Below are 20,471 nucleotides of genomic sequence, written 5' to 3' on the forward strand. Positions count from 1 at the left end.
TGCATCCATTGGGATCCATTCTTCCAGAGGCTCAATGGCAAGTACAAATAAAATGGGTGAGAGAGGACATGCATGCCTTGTGCTCTGTTCTACAAGATAGTCTGGGAAGTTACTCCATTTACACGGATCTTTGCCCAGGAATCTGATTAGAGTGTTTGGCCCCATGGGCAAAAGAGAGGGCCAAAGTTCATCTGCTCCAACAAGCAGAACAAGAAGTGCCAGCAAACCGAATTGAAGGCCTTGAAGTCAGTCGAGAAGAGGGCTTGACAGAGGCAGTGGGGAGTGCTGCGCCCAGCATAAATCTGTTGTGGTCTGGGTGGATTATGAAAGTGATGACTTTGACCAGTGGATTTGCCAACACTTTGGCAAGAATCTCAGATCCCATGTTCAGAATGGAAATAGGCCTATAAGACCCACAGTCCTCTGGGGGTTTCAGTGGTTTGAGAATAATAGAGATAATGGAAGCTCAGAGATAGCTGGAGAGGTTGCCCAACCTCATCCCTCCCTCATACATTGCAAGCAAGGGAGCGGTCAGGTGGAAGGATATATTTCTTATGTATTTCCAGTGGGAAGCCGTTAGGACCTGGCGATTTTCTCATGGGGGGAATGACCCAGTGGCTGACGTATTTTCAGCCCACATGATGGGTTCCTCCAGGCTCGGTCTACTTGTGTCAGCTAGGCAGGGGAGGAGTAAGTCCTCCACGAAAGGGTAGAGGCATTCAGCCTCAATTACTGGCCGATTGACGTAATCGAAGGTGAAGTAGGGAATAATGTTTGCGCAATGGTGTGTGTGGGTCCGACACCTCCTAACCCATCTTTTTCATCAGGGAAGGAATCAGGCGGAGGGCTGAGTCCCTGCTCACTAGCCTCATCACCCCACTTCGTAGACCCGACCCTGTGAGGCAAGATGTGCAGAGATTGCAGTGTCCAACTGTTTCTGGTGGAATGCAGGCCTCTTCAGGTCCGCTGTGTATTTCTGCTGAGCAGTAGGGTTAGTAACATTGACCCCATTTGCTTACCACAAATCATATCCTAGCAATACAACCTCCTTGAGTCAGGAGCCAGCGGTGTCTAGGTAGTAAGAAATTTGGGTCCGAAGGAAGTGTGCGAAGTCTGAGTCTGTCAGCTACAATGTGCTAAGGTGCCCCTGGCTTAGTTGCTGATATCTTGAGGATCTGAGGGCCAGGGTGATGGGGACATCATCTGTCGGTACGCGTGGTAGGATGGAAGCATCAATAATGTCTTGTCCATGGAGGGTATGAAAAGATAATCAAGCTGGGTTAAGGAGTTGTGAGGGTGAGAATAGGTGTATTCCTTAGTCTGGGGGTGGAGCACGCATGGGTGTAGTCCTATAAGATATCTTGAGGTGGAGGGGAGCCGAGGATCTCTGGGAAGTTGTAGTGGGGGGCTGCATAGCGGTCATTTTTGTCGTGCAACTGGGAGGTAGAGGGTTTGTTGTGGCCAATGATGGCCTGAACGGAAGACCTCCAGCGGGCGGAGGGTCTCCTCTGTCGATGGCCAACCTGCTGGGCCAAGTGCTGCATCAAGTAAAGGGAGTTGAGGTCCCGGACAGCTCGTGCAGATATGAAGGATATCATTGGCGCCGACCTGGCCCGCTTGCCCTCCCCTCACCCCCTTTTCCGTCCCCCCACCCCCTTTTCCCTCCCAAGGAACCGAGTGGATGGGGACTGGGGAGCAGCACAAGCAGCCAGGACACAGTCACCGGGGTGGTGGAGAAGGTGGGACAGCCCCAGAGATGGAGAAAGCAGCATGCAGTAGTCCCCCAGAGAGGGTTGTAGTTCAAAGTCACAGAGAGTAGGGAGCGGCAGGTGGAGAATGCACCCCTTCAGGAGGGAATCAGCAGAGCAGCACTGGTGCGCCATCAAGACCGGTAGCCCTGAAGAAGGAAGTTCGGCGATGCAGGCCATCACATGATTCTGCCACACAACTCCTATCGTAGGGGTGTAGCATACCATCTCTGGGACCTGCAAGCTGTGAATGCCAATGTGAAGGTCCTGCAGTGCCCAGCGTGACCAAATCTATTCCCTCCGATGTGAGGGGGAAACTCCACCTGGGGCCGGGAAAGCCATGTGTTGTCACCAAATCATCGCGGGGGCCCGCTGCAACAGTGTATCTCCATGGGATGCCGATAAGCCATGCGTCTGTGTGTGAAAGTTCTTCCGGGGCCTGGCAAAGTCAGGCACACCAACCGTCCCAAGTGCCTTGGCTGTGGCGTAGTCTCCCTTGCAGTGTCCCGGGGCCCACCGCGGTAGCTGCCCTCAATGCACCATGGGCCTTGTGGAGGGGCTCAGGCCTGCACTTCAGGTTGCCGTTAACATCGGTGTTGAGTGTTGCTGCAGGCCGACCAAAGTAAGAATTCAGGGCAAAGGTTATCTTTGCAAGGTGTGGAGAAGCTTGTATGCTTCCTGAAGTCCCCACCAGCACTGATGATTTCATTTGATCCAGCAACATGGGCGAGAGCTCAGAAAGGAGCGTCCACCATCTTGGCCTGGTTAGCTATGCCCCCCCAACAAACATTTTCTGAGATAATGTGTGTTATAGAAACATTTTATGCAGTAACAAATCATTAAAAAACAATCCAAGTATACTTGTTGGAAGTATTCTGAAAAGTTAAAAAATTATGCATGCGGTTAAATAAATGCAGTCCTAACAACTGCTTTTAAAAACCTTTAAAGGTAACAGGAGCTAATTTGGATGAAGACAAATAAATTAAAAAATCAAGTCTAATGAAGAGCATTGTGCTCTTTTTTCGACCCAGAAACAGATTGATATGTAAGACTTGTACTTTTCATAAGTTTTGATCTTTATTCACTGTATTTCCTCCTTGCTGTCTCAATATGTTTGCTGACTGCTACCACTGCACAGCTACCGCCTTTTCCTCTGCATGGACAGTGCCATTGGATCACATTTCTCTCCCTTCTATTCTGAATGATGGGTCAAACATAATAATGCCTGATTTATTTACACAGCGGACAGGTAAATCAAATGTTGGCCAAGGTATCAATCCAGGATTTATCATAAGGTGGCTAAGGATTTGGTGTTTCAACACCCAAACAAAAATTTATATATAATGCACATATTGATATGTTAATTAAAAAAAAATGTTTTGTCCCTTTCTGAGTTGAAGGAATATACTGCACTCTATATAGGTTTTGTGTTGCTTTTAGCATGTTACCTCAATAACTTTCACTAATACTCATCACAGTAGACTTCCTTTGGAATGGGGTTAATGTGCTGTAATAGGCATACCTCTTCATATTATTAGGGAAGTGGTGCCTAGACGTATTTCTGAGTCCCTATTTGGAAATTTAAATTTAAAAGTGCTGAAAATAGCAGATTTTGAACACAGAAAATTCACCCACTTGCAAAGAAAATAACTGGAAAGGTGCAGATTTAGAAGCTGGGCTTAATTGTCAAGATCTTGGTTACATTGGTAAAGTGTTTTCAGGAACATGCCATATAGATGGCTCGCCTTTGTAGTATATTTGTCAGTTCCACAACTGAAATATCCCGTCACTCCAAGGACCTGGATTGACAGCATTGCCTCATGGTGCACAGTACGAAGTACATCATTGGGGTGACATGGAAAATATTAAAGTATGTGCGTGCAATGTGCCAACATTTGGTTCCCAAACAAAAAGTGTGAAGTCAATCTTTTGTGGCTCTTGGAACATTTTGAGGTAAGGTAAAGACTTTAGGTAAAGACTTCAGCAGATATTATACAGTCTCAGCAGATCAATTGTGAATGAATTCAGAACTTATAGAGCAGATCAGTAGCACATTGACTCCTGCACCAGTCAGTATTTTTGTTTTTGTTTTTTTATCATCGGGTTTGGCCTTCGAAACAGAACATAATACTACATCACTAATGATAACACAAAAAATGCCCGTAAAGGATTTCATTAATTGTAAAAGTAAAGCGGTGATGAATGTATAAATAGAGCCCGTGTTGGCGGCAATATGTTGGCACCACAATCATTAAACTGAAAGGAATAGTCTTTGCAGCAATATGCAAGAATATCAAATCAAATTCTGTTGCTCGTTTTAACAAGAGCGTACCTGATAAATTGCATGTTTATATATTTTTGATTGTTTTCAATGAATTTTTGTATTTGTTTTTTACTTTTATGTTTTATGGATCACTACATCCAAAATAAATTATGTACTAAATCTTTTTTGCAAAGTGCGTTCCTAAAATACTAAAAAATAAATTGAGAATTAACACTGCTCAGAAGGAAATCAATTCTGACTTCAGAAGCACATGCTGGTCCCCAGAAATTCTCTGAGTTGCTTTCTTCTTTTTAAATGTGGGGACATGATCAAGACTATTTTCTGAAGACAGTCCATTGTTGGTGTGAAAGATTTTCATTAGAATTAATTTGTGCAGTTTTTACCTTTTAAATGAAGACACATTACAGCAAGGAAACACATTTCAAAGTATGCAGTTATTGAATGAAGCAAAGAGTTGAATGCCTTTACCTTTAGTGTGTTATAGAAGGAAATAAACCACCTTTTCATTCCCTAGATGCTTCCTTCAGCTCTATTTTACCTTACCTGACTTATAACTCCTACAGAATTATAATGTGCGTTCAGGCATATGAGGGTGACCACTGGCTGGCACATCCAGTCCTAGAATATGGTATGGAAACATACTGTTCGTGGCATATGTGGCTGTAGTTACACATAGTGTGCATACTTCTCACCATCTAGTGTTGGTCCCAGATATGTGCAGTTTGTTTTTCTTCTAAGTAGTCTTTCGAGTCACAAGGTTCCATGCAGTGTCGCCAGGGTGATATAATGAACGTCCTTTAGAATTTGTCATTCCAAATATCCACAGACTGACCTTGATTGGTCATCTTTGTCTTTTGCCCGAGCACAGCAAACTTGAGTGTAACGCCTGCAGCTCTGGACAAAGACATTTGACAATTCATCCCAGAGGGGGAAAACCATTACGCAACCGCCTAAATCTGCCACAGATCCACCAGAAAGACTGCTTTCTTTTCAGGAAGCATTGAATGAGGCTTCAGTTCCTAAACTGAGGAAAGAGGAGGACGAGGCCACCAGCCCATTACCTGCACCTCCATCACCAGCCTAGCCAGGGCAGGAACCACCTTCCCACACTCCTCACATGGAGATCCCTTTTCACACATGCCACGGAGCTCACCACTTCCATTCCACGAGGAATTAGAAGGAACTCAAAGTGCATAGGAACGCAAAGGCGGCATAGAACGGGTGCTAACAGTAGCCATCCTTTTGACATCAGGTTGGTTAGTCAGATTTTTCTCTTTGTTTTAGTGATGAGATTACTTTCTGAGACACTCATCCACTGATTTCAGGATTTTTTTAAAATTATCTGCCAGGTAATTCTTTGGCTGTGTTATAGAGCATGAAGTTTCCACCACTTCCAGTGCACTTTGCATGATGTATGGTATGTCACACTAGGACACAGGTTTCACATGTCATGGCTAGTTTATGGGCATAACTCGGTATTAAAGTATGCAAATCATACACTTGTCTTGCATGTGTAGAGCAGTGCGTTCCTTTTGTTCTTTCTTTTGCACATCTTTGGCAGAGAACCTGTACACCTTTCCCTCCTACTTGGTTTTATTTGGTAGCTGCACAGTGTAGGGGTCTTGGAGGAAGTGTTTCTTTATGTAGATTGTTTTACGCTCATATGTCCAGCCAGAACGTGGTCTGATTACATGTATATTGCCTTTAAAGGCGTCATTCGTCTTCCGTTTTGTTCTGAAGAGGCCTGGAATCTTAGAGCCGAAGCGCATCGACACATACCTCGGAGCAGTCACCTAAACCTAAAAACGGCGTTGAGAGCAAATATAATGGGAGTCACTTTTGAAATGATCATAGAACGCTTTTGTTCCACAATGTTATACTGTCCCAAAGGACTGCCCCCGCAAGGACTGCAATTATATAACAAGAACGCAGCCATTTTGAAATAATTGGAAGACTGATATTCGACTCTTTTTATTGAATGTTGTCCTTTTGTTTTATTTGCTATATTTGTGGTAATGTTGCGCAATCAATTTGCAGTGTCACAAGCTTGCACCATTTTCCCAAATATAAGTAACTGTGAAATTGAGAAATTGAAAAAGTGGATTATTCATGTTTGAGATAATTTAGGTGAACGATTTTGTTGTAAAGTAATTATGCCAGTGAGCAAATCATAAGCTCACTTTTTGGCTGGAATTTGATTTGAATTCTTATATATATCACAGTTTATGCACAGCGTGTGTATCTACAGCCACACATGCCTTCCAATGGAAAATGTTAACTACCCAGTAGACCTCTTTTCGTGGTATGCATTGTTGTAGATTCACACGCGCCCATTCTCCTCCCTGGTCAGCTGTGGCCATTTCAGTAAGCCTTCTATTCTTTTTTCTTTCACATTGTCCTATATCTCTGCATAACATCACTCCATCCTCATCCACTTTACTGCAGAAAACACTCTAAAGATGGAGTCAATGCCGATATGCATTTCCGGTAAGAGAAGGAGTCACGTAACCTTGTGACCTAAAGAATAACAACTTGCACACTTCCAGACCCGACACTAGATGGTGGAAGTTTGTACAGCATGTGAATATATAGCACTACATGCCATGAACAGATGTCAACTCGGTAAGTAACATTTTCCTTTCTAGTTTTTCCCTTTGCAGCGTGATCTTTATATACAAGATCTACACACAAGAAACTAATCCATGAAGAATCCTGAATGACCACCGGAGTAGACCCATTTGCAGTTTCCTTAGAGCACCACTGATACTCCTCCTCTTCAAAGTTGAGCCATACATTTTTTAAGCGATAGGCATGGTGCAGTGTTGCCGAAACAAGAGATTTCACATAACAGTACAGGCAAGCAGAAGACTATCAATTTAATACTCCCATGGTTTCATGAAATGTGCGAAAATCATTATTTCCCAAGGCTGTGCAGTCAGTGCTATCTTGGAGAGCAGAGCTTTTCTGTGGAAGACAAATCCTTTTTGGTGATGCTCTATTACTTCTTGTTTGGGAGCTCTCATCTTTTATTACAAGGCCCTTTCATTAAAGGCTGTTCTTTCCAGATGAAAGGCGGTGGTATTGATTCAGTGTAAATTGAAGAATTGAAACATGCTTTTGTGGTCGGTGATCCGCTTTCATCAAACAATATCTATGCTTTTGGTTATGCCAGAGTGAGTCTGCTCCTCCAGAGATTGGTGTGATTATCTGATCAGTGCTTTGCATTTCGTTTCCTTAGAACATCTATGCTTTGGTGAACAAAGCTTTTCTGTACATAATTTTGTTTTCTGCAGTTTTCAAAAAAATGTGCCTCTTCAAACTGTCCATCCTTTAGTTTGCTGAAGACAGACTATTAATGCTGCTGGTAGGTAAATGGATAATTCAGAAGCAAAGCGTGACCTTGTTGGCGAGCATTATCTAGGCATGGAACTTTTCCAGTCCTGACTTACTGACAAAGCATGAATTTTGAAGAATCAGTTAATGTTATAATCCTGTGATGGAATGCAAGGATGGTGTGTAATAAATGTCGGCATCCAATGTGGATGTCTAGCCAAATGCTGTAAAAAGATTTATATTTACCAGCTTTCAGTTGGATGTATATTACTGCACGCAGATATTCTCAATGGAGTTAATAGAAAATCTACCCCAGAGTGATATTTTTGTAACAAAAAATATTTAGACACAATATTTACGTCGGACAATATTTCTGCACAATAGTATGACAGACATCCTCCTTTCATTGTCAACCAGTGCTTTCAATTTAAGCAACCTATAATAATTTGCTGCTTTTCCACTTTATATTTAAACTACTTTGCGAATAATCTCCATCCTTATAATAGAATCTGGTGATGTTATGCTGACATTTTTCAGGCATTGCCTGCTCTCACTGTAATTTCATATTTGCCCCCTGGTGTTCAAGCACCTAGGATAGAGGCAAGGTGGGTGATCTCAATTTCTGCTTTCTCCATTTTATGTATGACATCCAAAAGTGTCATAATATCTTTGTACTTTAAACAATGTGCAATTGGTTAATAGTTACATTAAATTTTGTTAAAGTTTATTTAACCACTACCTCCTATAAACATTATATAGTTTCAGGTCCTGAGCTCGCCCCCCACGACCGCAGCACCAACCTGCTGCCTTCTGCCTCTGTCCCACGAGCACGCTGCCGTTTGCGTGTTCGAGGCCCTCCTCCACCCGCAGGCATCCTCCTGCGCCTCATCCCTGGTGGCTAGTGGGCTCACTTGACCCGTGTGCCGCTTCCGCCGTCCTGTAAGTGTTTTTTGGCTTTTTCGTTTTTTCAGCGCCTCGCCGCCGGCGCTTCTGTCCCCTTTGTGCCCCCCTGATTGCTGTCTCCCCGATCGTGTATTGTGCCATTATTGTATTTCTGATTGTATTTCTGATTGTATTTTCTCTTTGTAACTGCTTGTAGTTTTGCTCGTTTTCAGTGTTTTTTGCCCCTTGTGCGCTCCCCGTTCCCTGCCGCTGCCTCCCTGCGGCCCCGCCCCCCTCGCGCCCCCATTTGCCGCTCCCTCCCGCCTCCCAGCTGCTCCTCCCTCCCCCTCCCTTCTTAATGGCTGGCGCTGCGCGTCGCGAGTGAGCGAACTCTGACCTGTTTCAGGTCCTGAGCTCGCCCCCCACGACCGCAGCACCAACCTGCTGCCTTCTGCCTCTGTCCCACGAGCACGCTGCCGTTTGCGTGTTCGAGGCCCTCCTCCACCCGCAGGCATCCTCCTGCGCCTCATCCCTGGTGGCTAGTGGGCTCACTTGACCCGTGTGCCGCTTCCGCCGTCCTGTAAGTGTTTTTTGGCTTTTTCGTTTTTTCAGCGCCTCGCCGCCGGCGCTTCTGCCCCCTTTGTGCCCCCCTGATTGCTGTCTCCCCGATCGTGTATTGTGCCATTATTGTATTTCTGATTGTATTTCTGATTGTATTTTCTCTTTGTAACTGCTTGTAGTTTTGCTCGTTTTCAGTGTTTTTTGCCCCTTGTGCGCTCCCCGTTCCCTGCTGCTGCCTCCCTGCGGCCCCGCCCCCCTCGGGCGCGCGCCAGAGGCAAGCCCGTCTGCGCCCGACCGCGCCCAGCGCCACACCCCCTGGCCCTCGCGCCCCCCGCATCCGCTACTCGATCAACGAACTCCGCACCTTCAACCCCGGCCCCTCCACTGAATGCTGCCGGGCATCCCCGAAGCACACTAAAGGACCTTTTTCCTGCCGTACCTGCAACTTCTCCTGCATCAGAACGACCAATCCAACTACTGAAACATTCAACCCCAACCACCTGAACTGCATCCTCATCAACACCCGCTCCGCACGAAAACACGCCATCGAGCTCTGGGATTTGCTCGACACCACTGCTCCTGACGTGGCTTTCCTGACCGAAACCTGGTGGAACGACTCCTCGTCTCCGGACATCGCCATCGCCATACCGGACGGCTACAAAATCACCAGAAGAGATCGAACCAACGGAATCGGCGGCGGAATAGCCATCGCTCACAAAGCTACCCTCAAAATCCACACCCACTCGGACGACACCCTCAAGACAGCCGAACACCTCCACTTCCAGATCCACACGGACCCCAACACGACCCTCAGAGGAACCCTCATATACCGCCCTCCAGGACCAAGAGCCCCCTTCAGCGACACCATCGCCGACCTTGCAAGCACCCACGCCCTCGCTTCCCCGGATTACATCCTCCTGGGAGATCTGAACTACCATCTGGAAAATGCCAACGACGTCAACACCGCATCACTGACCTCCAACCTCCTCAACCTCGGACTCCGCCAGCTAGTCAACACGCCCACCCACATCGCCGGACACACCCTTGACCCCCTCTTCACCTCAAGCAACCACGTTTCCTTCAGCCACACCTCCGAACTCCACTGGACCGACCATCACTGCGTCCATTTCACCTATAAGAAAACCACAGAGCAACACCGCATCCAGCTACCTCCCCACCGCCGCTGGGGCAAAGTCACCCAAGACCAACTGACCAGCACCCTCATCAACAACCTTCCACCCGACGCAACCGACCCGAGCACAGCCGCCATCAACCTCCATCAATGGATCCTCGACTGCGCCAACACCCTTGCCCCTCTCAAGAAACCCACCGCCATCCAAGGAAAGAAAAAACCAGCCTGGTTCACAGACGATCTAACCACCTCCAAAAGCATCTGCCAGAAGCTCAAAAAGAAATGGATCCAAGAACGCACACCCGACAACCTCGTCGCCCTCAAAAACGCCAACCGCGAACACCACCAACGGATCCGCATCGCCAAGCGCGCCCACTTCACCGAACGCATCAACAACAACGCCCACGACTGCAAAGAACTCTTCAGCATCGTGAAGGAACTCTCCAATCCAAAAGCCAACTCCAACGACATCCCGCCCTCCCAGAAACTCTGCGACGACCTCTCCACCTTCTTCCACCAGAAAATCGCTACCATCCACGACAGCTTCAACACCGGTCCACCGCCAGACCCCACCCCCGACGTCTCCTCCCGCGACTGCCGCCTCACCGCCTGGACCCACGTGGACGAGGCAGAAACCATAACAACCATGAACACCATCCACTCAGGCTCCCCCACGGACCCCTGCCCCCATCATGTTTTCAACTCAGCCAACGCCACCATCGCCCCCGAACTCCACAAGATCATCAACCTCTCCTTCACTTCTGCCACCTTCCCGGACAGCTGGAAACACGCAGAAATCCAACCCCTCCTCAAAAAACCCAAGGCCGACCCCAACGATCTCAAAAACTTCCGTCCGATCTCTCTCCTCCCTTTTCCAGCGAAAGTCATCGAGAAGATCGTCAACACTCAGCTCACCCACTTCCTCGAAGACAATTCCATCCTGGACCCCTCACAATCCGGATTCAGACGAAACCACAGCACTGAGACTGCTCTCCTCGCCGCCACAGATGACATCAGACATCAAATGGACAACGGCGAAACCTCAGCCCTCATCCTCCTCGACCTATCAGCCGCCTTTGACACCGTCTGCCACCGCACCCTACTGACCCGCCTCCAGGAAGCCGGCATCCAAGACAAAGCCCTCCACTGGATCTCATCCTTCCTCTCCGACAGAACGCAGAGAGTCCGTCTCTCCCCTTTCCGCTCCAAAGCCACCAACCTCATCTGCGGCGTCCCCCAAGGATCCTCCCTCAGCCCTACGTTGTTCAACGTCTACATGGCCCCCCTCGCTCAACTGGCCCGCCAACATCATCTCAGCATCATCTCCTACGCCGACGACACCCAGCTCGTCCTCTCCCTGACCAAAGACCCGGTCACCGCCAAAACAAAACTCCACGAGGGACTAAAATCCATCGCCGATTGGATGAACAACAGTCGCCTGAAACTCAACTCCGACAAGACGGAAGTCCTCATCCTCGGGCGCACTCCCTCGGCCTGGAACGACTCATGGTGGCCCTCCGTCCTCGGACCCCCGCCCACCCCTGCCAGCCACGCAAGAAACCTCGGCTTCATCCTGGACTCCGCCCTCACCATGTCCAAACAGGTCAGCGTCGTCTCCTCCTCCTGTTTCAACACCCTTCGAATGCTCCGCAGAATCTTCAAGTGGATTCCAACAGAAACCAGAAAGACGGTGACCCAGGCCCTCGTCAGCAGCAGACTTGACTACGGCAACGCACTCTACACAGGCATACCAACCAAAGACATCAAACGACTCCAACGCATCCAAAATGCTTCCGCCCGACTGATCCTCGACATACCCCGCCGAAGTCACATCTCCCCTCACCTAAAGGAACTCCACTGGCTCCCGGTAGACAAGAGGATCACCTTTAAACTCCTGACCCACGCTCACAAGGCACTTCACAACACCGGACCCTCCTACCTCAACACCAGACTTAACTTCTACACTCCAACACGTCAACTCCGATCCGCCAACCTCGCCCTCGCCATCGTACCCCGAATCCAGCGCAAGACATCCGGCGGCAGATCCTTCTCCTTCCTCGCCGCCAAGACCTGGAACTCTCTCCCCACATCTCTTCGCCAGACCCAGGACCTCCTCGCATTCAGAAGGCTCCTCAAGACCTGGCTCTTCGACCGCTAAATCAGCAGCGCTCCCCCCCCCCTCTCAGCGCCTCGAAACCCTGACGGGTACATAGCGCGCTTTATAAATAATATGATTGATTGATTGATTGATTGATATATGGGATACCCTGTAGTATATTAAGGATACTGAAAGCCACTGAGGAGTTCCGTCATCATATAGTGGAACGAGACCAAAGAAGAGTTCCTTTGGAAGGTCATGAAACTCTGAGGTGCCAGTTGTATTCCTTATATTCATAACAACACCATCACCCTTCCCTCTCACCACTTAAGTCCTTGGTGTTTTATGCAAATGAGTAAGTACAGTTGCAGGCGTGACGAATAAAGCTGGATCTAGTGTGAAATTAAACACCTCAAAATAGCTATTAATTTGTTGCAAAACAAATATTAAAATCAGTATACTCTGAGTCAGATAAACAAATTATGAAACACACACTGTGTAGCTAAATGTAAATCTTTTATTTTTCCTCAAATTACATTGAGTATGCAACAAAAATAACATATTCCATTCAGTCTCCTTTCTGCTCATAGCTGTTCCTTTTATTAAAAATAATTTGAGAAGAATGAAAAGCCAGTTTTCTTTGCTTTGTTTAAACTGCAGCAGTAACGATGCCCTATGACATGTCCGTTATCTTGACTGGTGGCGGCAGTCATATTGTTCTAATTCAACCGTAATAACTTATTACAGTTTAGCACCTAAGTCATTTTGTCATTACAGGTGACTAGAGACGTCACAAGTTGCTTGTAATAAATAAGGAAATTAGAGCCCGGCTTCTATAAAGGAATAACAGGCTCCCATGTACATACTCTAATTATCAAAACAACCAACATTAAAACATATACAAACATAACGCATATAATAAAGAACATGTATGTTAAGTTGGCTTTTAAAAAATTCAGTGCTGTCAAAGATAACGGGGACACCTCGAAAAATTAAGAGACAGCCTCATAGACGTTCCACAATAAACTTTTGGCTAAAATAGTGCATTTTTCAGTGTTCCGTAAAAAACTAACTCCAGCAAAAAATGTAAAATATTATCATGAACCATTAAACCACAGTACCAATAATTGGGAATATCACTGTAACTTGACCAGTGTGACTATTGTTGCCTCACTGACAGCCCAAGTCTGATTTTTAAGAGTAGATGTTGTAGAATAAGTTTTGTGGTGGACATTTAAGAATACTTTATTGCAAACTCTATTTTTTTTAAACTGATCGCATCTACTTAAGTTTCTTATTTCTTACGCAGTCTGAATTTCTCTCAAATGAGTAATATATGGAATTCTTTTTTCAAGATTTACTGGCACATTTAATAGCAAAGCCTCTTCCGAATATACATTTTGAGAAGGCCTGCAATACCAGCTAAAATCTTCCCTCATGACCTCATTGAGACATTGACCTATGTTCCTCATTCATCACTTTCATATAACATTTTATGAATGAACCTCTTCCTCTAAGCCGCAAAAGCAGCTGCAAGCTCTAAATATACTGCTTCAATCATGGCTCAAAAGGAGGAGGACCTCTTTCAAGCATCTACTTTCCCACTTGGATTTAGTATTGTAGCAAATCCTTTTGTGGCGTCTTCCAATCCTTTTTGTAGCACTGTTTATGTCGGCTTGTAGTCAAGCAGGTTACACAGTATACCGTGGTCTCGGGTGGTTGTAAAGTAGAAGCTTTTATACGAAGTTCAGTTAGTGTGGAAATTCTCTTCACTTCACATGCTCTATTATATTACCAATGCAATACCACTTAATGGTGGCACATGCCTCCCAAAAGGGCATTCTCAATATGCAAAGATTCAGTTAGGAAATCTGCAATCAAGTTCAGAAAGAGTACATCCATTTTCCTTATCCTTCTCACAAAGTCTGCATGTCATCTAGACCGCTCTATCCCAGGTCTGTGAAGTCAGCAGGACGTTTTACTGTAGCCATACTTGGTTGGGGGAGGTTTATTGGTACTTAAATCCAGTGATATTTGTACTTATTCCTAGCTCATCTCTTCCGGACTTTAGAAAACCGATTACCCCACTTGAATGTTGGAAGGAGGGTAATCAAATGTAGACCGAATAGAAGAAACATGATCACTTGGCAGCATTTTTCACCTTCTTTTAAGTTGTCATCCAAAGAGTAGTGTGCACACAATGCATTTATGTGGCCCACATGTATGTCTTATTGATCTGAGCAAAAGGGGCCTATTTTGGGAAGCTACAGACACTATACTTGTTTTTATTAGAATACTCTAGGAAGCCCTATGTCTTAGCGAAGTGCAATGCAGAACATAGTCTTGTGCAAAAGAAATACTGGCAAAGCTAGGGGGTCTTGACATTGGGATTCGACAATATGTAAAGAAAAAAAGCCTCTAGGAATACATGCGTATATGCAACATAAAGCATGTGCATGAATGCATCACAGTGCTGCAAAAGGCATTCTATTTAATTAACCGTTCCAAGATGCCGGATGCTCCACTTGATGCAGTAAATAAACTATAAATAAATAAAAAAAAGTGTGCGAAATTGCCTAATTTAGAAATGAGCAGCAGATTGCAGCTGCGAGGCCAACCAAACATGGAAAAAAAAATAAACTTAAAAAAATGCGATGGGGAGTGTGGGGGGGCAACAGTGGATCAACGGTGGAGCAGATGGGGTAATCTGAGAGAGCAGATACAATTGAAGGAAGCATGGTCAAAGATGCAACATAGAAGGTGGGGTATTAGAAAAAATCTGCGTGGGTCGCAAGGAGCAGGTGAAGCCACAGATGAAGCTTGGTGAGTGTGGGGTTTTACAAAAAGAGCCTGGGGAGACAGGGATGTGAAGGGAAAGCAGCACAAGGGAGAGGCCTAGAAAGCACATGCAGTCCAATGGAGTGCTGAAAATCGTAGTTTCCTGATTTAGTCAAAATGGAAAAAAATGCAAGTCATCCATGCAAAAGGATGCTAAAGAGGTTATGCTGCCGAAAAAGGGCAAGCACTAGAAGAGCAAGAAATACGTTGAATAAGATGCAGGTGAATGAGATTAAAGGCTGTGTAGTGTCCTCTGCTTGATGTCCTGGTGCATTTTTGTGCTGTGTAGTGTGATCGGGAGAACGTTCGAGTAACCGGGTACTGGAAGCCTGTGAACCACTCTCTCTCCGCCTTTGGGTATACATTTGATTAAAATTTCACAGAAACATGTCCAAGTGCAAACTTTCCCAGGTATCACATGGTGCATCATCTGTCCACGGTCCTATAGGAAGCTAAGTCTAAATCATCTTTTGCGTGCCTCCCTTCACACTTGTTGGCATTTTGTTAAGGCAACTGTGTTTTGGGGTGGAGGGGCAGAACATTAATAAGGAAGTGTCAGGAGAACAGAAAAATGCGCTGCCCGCTTCTGTTATAATATTTGTTTGCTATTTGCTTGGACATTCATCTTCCCCGTGCTTCCTCAGCATGATCACACATGGACCATTTGGCTATTGTCTTCATCACAGAGCTATACATTCCAGAAAAGTGTCAGGGAGCTGAACATTGCCACAGGTGACGAAACAATGGTACAAAGTCAGCACACAGTAGACAACAATTTTTTGTATTTGTTGTGAACCTCCAGAAATGATTTTCCTTAACAAATATCAGACCATTGTAAAAAGGTCTCATAGAGTACAGGGAACTGTTAAAAGGTCATTTTCATGTCAAAAACAAACCCCATAAATCAGTGGTTCCCACCCTTTTGACTTCTGTGGTCCCCCACTTTATCATTACTGGAACCCTGTGACCCCCAATGAATCATTATTGGAATACGGAGTCCCCCCACTGAGTCATTACTGAAAGCTGGGGACCTAATCTGGTAATATTATTTATTGGTTTAAGCAGTCGCGGACGCCCTGAGGTGGTTTTGTGGACCCCCAGGGATCCCCGGACCACAGGTTGGGTACCACTGCCTTAAATCATTTCCAGGGATATGATTTAGGGAAAGCCATATTCACAGTTGTGAGTCTTATGCTCTTCTTAGCATGCAGTGTTCCTGTCTTTGTTTCTCCAAAGCTGTACGCACCATGATATTTACAACTCTTCCCTGCTGTTACACTGTCACACTCTCAAGTTGGTTTCAGAAGGACGGTCTCCTAGAGTCTAGTTGAAGCAGGAGTTGAGTTTAGATGCAGTTTAACAAGAACTAGCATGTAACTCCTTAGCAGGAATTTTTTGGGTATCAATCGGTGTGTAGGCTTTCTATGGACATAATTGATAAGTTGGCTTTCTATGTACAGTAGCTAAGAAGCCAGAATTACTGATGAACCAGGATTCAGTACTCGCTAGTCTATAAGCTGATTATGTGTGGCGAGTTAAGTGATGGGGAGGTTGTCTCGTCAAGGTAACTGATGACCCTCTTCGTTGGGTATTGTGACTTTAACGGTCATAATAGTGGCAAAGTAATCCGAATACAAATATTTTGTGGAATTTTTCTGTCACTTTCATTGGCACATTACTTTTAATTCTATATTCTGTGAATTTGTGATGGGTGCTTTCTGTCTGACACTGCGACGCATCAGTAATGATGGGTACTACTTGTGTGGTGGCATCATATTTCTGAGTAACATGCTTTCCTCTGTTGGAGAAAAAAGTGACCCATTTGTACCCCACTCTTTATACCTTGCGCAGAAAGTCTCTGATTTGTATATACTTTTATTTTCCTTTATAAAGGAATAATTCTATTGATGACTTTGGCTCATTTTAAGTATTACCTTATTTCAAAAGTTCCTAATAGGACCTCGCTATGTAACATATCGAGCCAATATATTTGCAGTACTGTGTTTTAAAACTGCCTTGTGACCTTTTTAAAATCTGCTTGATCTACTAGTGCAGTGTCAAGAGTGCAGCGGAGTTCAATGCAGTCTCAAAGTTGCATCACATTCAGCCAATCTGGGGTAAACCACTTAATTTCTGGAAATAGTTGCTATTTTTTTACATACCCGCTTTACTGCACCCGAATGTTTAGACCTGTTCAGTTTCATGCTCATAGTACACATGCTGATAGTAATCGCACATCCTGCAGAAACAAGTCTGTGTTCTTGATGGAATTTGCTTTCCTGTTGTAAACTTTTCTTTGATTATATATTCTGAGTGTTTTTTCCAAGGGATTCTAAAACGTCACGTGACCTTTTCTTATGCTCCCGGACTTGTGAAGTGATTCTCTGGTGGACATTGGTGCCTGTGTGTTGTTCTTTCATGGCAGCAGCATCACAAAGACACAACGGTAGTGCAAGAACTTGAATCCTGCAGAAGCATGCCTGTTTACCCTCTGCATGCCTACTTCATGCTGTTGCGTTGATAATAATGCATCTGTGGTTTTCTTTTCTTCGTAGTGCCTGAAAATGACAACAAAACGAAACTTGTTTGTGCGATTGGTGCCATGTCGCTGCTTACGAGGGGAAGAAGAGACGGTTACAACACTTGATTATTCTCACTGTAGTTTGGAACAAGTGCCCAAGGAGATTTTTACTTTTGAGAAGACCTTGGAAGAACTCTATTTAGATGCTAATCAGATTGAAGAGCTTCCTAAGGTATGTATTTCTAAACTGGGATCCATTTTATTTGTTTTTACTAAAAAATGTTCCCTACAGATATTCTCTGCCAGCATCAGAAGAGTCATCCCGTTAAAACTGTTCTGTATTCTTTTCTCCATGAACTCAATAGAAGTCCATTTTAGTTCTATTCCCACTACACCTTCATGAAAAACGTAACTTAAGTTGATACAGTAGCTTACAAGTTGATATGTACATGCACTGTGAGCACCCTTGGTGAACATATGGTGTTAGTCCAGTTTCCTTTTTCTCGTATAAATTACAGCACTTCACAATTTTCTTGCATGTTTGAAAGTTAGCCTTTGCCACCAAAGATATCAAACAATGCATGTTGCAATAAAGTGAAAGTACTCTGCTCTATTCTATTCCTAGCTTGGGTGACTAGTGCCAGCTGGTGAAAAGTAACAGAGCCGATTTAAATTAGAATGTTGCGTGCCCATCTAGCTCAATCAAGTTTAGCCTCTTTATTGTTGTGCCCATTCAGTGCAAGGCTAGCCTACTGCCTCTGTCTGCTGCATGCCCAACTCAGTTCCATTTTTTTTTTACTGACCGTTTTTCTTTCTCAATCAATCAATCAGTCAGTCAGTATTTGTCTAGCACAGCTTATCACCAGAGTGTACCAAGGCACTCGCTACAGGTGTTATTTGAAGAGCCATGTTTCAGCTCCTTTCTGAAGTGGGTCAGCTATGGTGCAGAAGTGGAGGGGAGAGCATTCCAGGCCCTAGCAGTGAGGTGGAAGAAGGAGCGACCTCCTGTGCGGCATCGGCGTATGCGTGGTACTTCTGCGAGGGTGAGGTATGCGGAGTAGAGGTTCCTGGGCATGGTGGGGGTGAAGGCGGTGGTTTAGGTAGGTTGGTTCTAGATTATGGAGGGCTCTGTAGGCATAGGTTAGGAACTTGAAAAGACATCTCTTATGGATCAGGAGCCAGTGGAGGTCCTTCAAGTGCTGTGTGATGTGGGTTCTCATAGTCAGGTTGAGAATCAGTCTGGCAGCTGCATTCGGATTGTTTCGAGTTGCTGCAGGAGTTCCGAGGTGGTGCCTGCATAGTGTGTGTTGCCGTAGTATAGTTGGCTGTTGATGATGGCCTGCATCACTGTCTTCCTTGTGTTGAGGGGGAGCCATTTAAAAATCTTGTGTAGCATGCAGAGCTTGTGGAAGCAGGCTGAGGAGACGGTGTTGACCTTTCGTCTCATGAAGAGTTCACTGTTGAGGATGATGCTGGGGTTCCGGGCGTGATATTGAGACGGGTCTGATGGCCACCAGGAGTCATTCCAGAGGGTTGCGTGTCTGCCAAAGATAAGCACCAAAGTTTTGTCCATGTTGAGCTTTAAGACCGTTGTCCCTCATCCAGACGGATACATTCTTCATACAGTTGTGGAAGTTGATCTTTGTTCGGGTGGGGTCTGTTGAGAGCGAGAGGACGAGCTGCGTGTTGGCATAGGAGATGATGTTGAAGTTGTGCGCTCTCATGATGTCTGCTAGTGGTGCTGTGTAGATGTTGAAGAGGGTTGGGCTGAGTGATGAGCCTTGGGGGACGCTACAGATGGTGTGCTTGGCTTGCAAAGTGAAAGTGGGGGAGACAGACTCTCTGGGTGCGTCCTCTGAGGAAGGATGCTATCCACCTGAGCGAGTCCTGAGTGATCCCAATCGGTAGTCGGTTGAGTGTGTGGTGGGAGATGGTGTTGAAGGCTGTGGAGCAGTTGAGCGGGATCGAGGCAGCTATGTCCCGCCTGTTGAGTAAAGCAAGGATGTCGTCCTTTGAGGTGATTAGAGCTGTCTCAGTGCTATGATTGGCTCTGAAGCCTGATTTGGTTGGGTCTAGAAGGTTGTTTCTCTACAGGTGCTCAGTGAGTTAGAGATTGATGGCCTTCTCCAGGACTTTGGCAAGGAACGGGAGCAGAGAGATGGGCTTTGGCCTGCAGAGGGTTTCTTGAGGAGGGATCCGATCTCAGGCTTCTAGAAAAGTAGCTGTAGTGAGCAAGGTAGTAAGCTGGCTGCTGATCTAGTCTTTTCCAAGGTTAAACATTCTGCAGGGACACGGTTTGCTGGGTGCTTCCCAAGTGGATGGAGCTCATGATTGTGGCCGTGGTCAGTGCACTGACCTGTTCCCATGCGGCGAGCAGGTTGTCGTCAGTGGTGGTAGATGAGATGCTGGGGAGTTCTGGGGGTTGAGAGTCGAAGTTTCGATATATGGTCTCTATCTTGTTGTGAAAGTGGTCAGAGAGGGCCTAGCAGAGTTCCTATGGGGGATGGGAGTGGTGGAGTTTTCGACAGCTGGCAGGCGGGCAAACTCTCTGACGATAGTAACAAGCTGGTTTGGTTGGTGCTGGTCTCGATTAGGCGGGCCAGGATCTGTTTTTTTTTGTTTTTGTTTTTTGTAAGACTGTTCCTCCAAAGTCTTGACTTAATACATTTGAATTCACTGTCGAGTTGTTGCATACATTAAAACATAGCCTCTATTCACATTTTCTCTCTTCTTGATATCGTCCTGCCTCTGTCCTAGGATCATATAGATTGTAGTTGGCTGTTCTTTGTGCTTGTGCCCCATTTTGCCAACCCCTGGATGTGATTTTGACTAGTTTTTTTCTCTCTGTCAGTGATGAACTGGACTCTACATTCAGCGATGAAAGCATTGTCTTCATCCACCAGAACCATCAAATAATACAGCTCAGCAATTAGTATAATGTCCAGGTACTGGGAGAAATGCCATTCTCTCCATTTGGCACTGACCCACCATCTTTTGTGCTATTCCCTGGCCAATCCGAAGAAGTTAGCCATCCTTGCAGGACTTCTGTTAATGGCTTTTACTGGTGTACAGGA

At 45.6% G+C, this 20,471-nt stretch overlaps 1 protein-coding gene across 6 annotated transcripts in view; it reads left to right on the forward strand.

The window, feature by feature from the left end:
- ERBIN (erbb2 interacting protein) overlaps positions 1 to 20,471 on the forward strand; it is a 766,777-nt gene that overhangs the window by 363,474 nt on the left and 382,832 nt on the right. For all 6 annotated transcript variants that reach the window (XM_069222872.1, XM_069222909.1, XM_069222899.1 and 3 more), the window contains one exon: positions 17,432 to 17,629. In XM_069222872.1, the coding sequence (XP_069078973.1) occupies positions 17,441 to 17,629 (189 nt within the window). In that variant the 5' untranslated portion in view covers positions 17,432 to 17,440. The remainder of the gene's footprint in view (positions 1 to 17,431; positions 17,630 to 20,471) is intronic.

Source organism: Pleurodeles waltl, chromosome 1_1, assembly GCF_031143425.1.
Source record: "Pleurodeles waltl isolate 20211129_DDA chromosome 1_1, aPleWal1.hap1.20221129, whole genome shotgun sequence".
Classification (NCBI taxonomy): Eukaryota; Metazoa; Chordata; class Amphibia; order Caudata; family Salamandridae; genus Pleurodeles; species Pleurodeles waltl.